Raw genomic sequence first — 1,140 nt, 5'->3', positions numbered from 1 at the left:
GGCCTTGGGGATCCAAGGGCTTTGTGGGGTGAAGAGCAAGAAGGGGGCAAGGACAGTGCCAAGGAGTGAGAGGGTGGGGTCATTCCTGGTTTGGTGGAGGAAGCTGAGCTCAGGTGGGAGGTGTTGAGTGCGGGGAGATGGCCAGGAGCAGGTGAGGGTTCCAGGCCAAGGTTCGGGAGAGAGACCAGGGCTAGCGACGGAGTCTGGGATGGCCTCAGAGCATCGTGGCCACGGAAGCTGGTAGAAGGTACAGGATGCAGGGAGCAGGAAGGGCAGGAGCCTGGGTGGAGGCCTGGGAGGCACAGTCAGATCTGGGGACCAGGAGTGCTTATGGGTCAAGGGAAGAGAAGTGTTGAGGAGGACGTGTTCTACCATGTCCTGGTCCCCAGGCTCCATACAGACCTACCATCTAGCTTTGAGCTGCCCCTTTGCTGGGAGATGCCTGTGTGGATGGGTGGGTGGTTATCTCTTTAAATGGCCACTGGGAGAGTGGGTTCTGGAACTCCTGCTGCCTCAGAGGGCCTGACCCAGCCTCCCTTCCCCTACCCCCTCTGCACCTGCTTCCAGGAAGCCCTGGGAGCTGGCTGAGTCACACAAGTGCGGGTGTGGGGGTGTGGTGTGGGGAGCGCACTGGACAGGCCAAAGGGACATCCCACTGGGTGATGGAGGTGTCTGGAAGGGGGGGGGGGGGTTCCTGATCAGTGACTCCTGGGGGGACGGTCTCACTGTCCCACCCAGGGGTGCTGGGGGAAGGGGTTGCAGCATGGGGTGGGGGAGGACCTGAAGGAGGACACCTCGAGGTCCCCAGAAGCAGTGGTCCCAGGCAGGGGTGTCGGGGCAGCCAGGCTGGGACATGGAGAGACATCTGGGAGGGGCTCTCAGGGACCCTGGAGGGGGCCTCGGGGTGGGAGGGGTGTTGTCCAATCTAGCGTATGTGGCCTCTGCAGCAGCCCCCCCCTGGCATGGGGGTGAAGCGGAGCCTTCAGTGCGGGGGCACCCTGCTGGGCCTCTTGGCCAACATCTTCACGGTGCTCTCCACGGCCACCAACTACTGGATCCGCTTCCCGATGGGACACGGCGGCCTGTGGCAGGACTGTACCCAGGGCGCCTGCTCTAATATGCCCTGCCAGTGTGAGGCCC

At 63.3% G+C, this 1,140-nt stretch overlaps 1 protein-coding gene across 1 annotated transcript in view; it reads left to right on the top strand.

The window, feature by feature from the left end:
* The first annotated feature begins 906 nt into the window (after positions 1 to 906).
* Positions 907 to 1,140, top strand: part of CLDND2 (claudin domain containing 2) — a 1,176-nt gene continuing 942 nt past the window's right edge. The window contains exon 1 of the mRNA XM_006753705.2: positions 907 to 1,131. Coding sequence (XP_006753768.2) covers positions 933 to 1,131 — 199 coding nt within the window. The 5' untranslated portion in view covers positions 907 to 932. The remainder of the gene's footprint in view (positions 1,132 to 1,140) is intronic.

The sequence above is a fragment of the Myotis davidii genome, unplaced genomic scaffold, assembly GCF_000327345.1.
Source record: "Myotis davidii unplaced genomic scaffold, ASM32734v1 scaffold2152, whole genome shotgun sequence".
Lineage (NCBI taxonomy): Eukaryota > Metazoa > Chordata > Mammalia > Chiroptera > Vespertilionidae > Myotis > Myotis davidii.
Note: the sequence above shows the minus strand (reverse complement) of the source record. Positions and strands in the feature narration are given on the sequence as shown.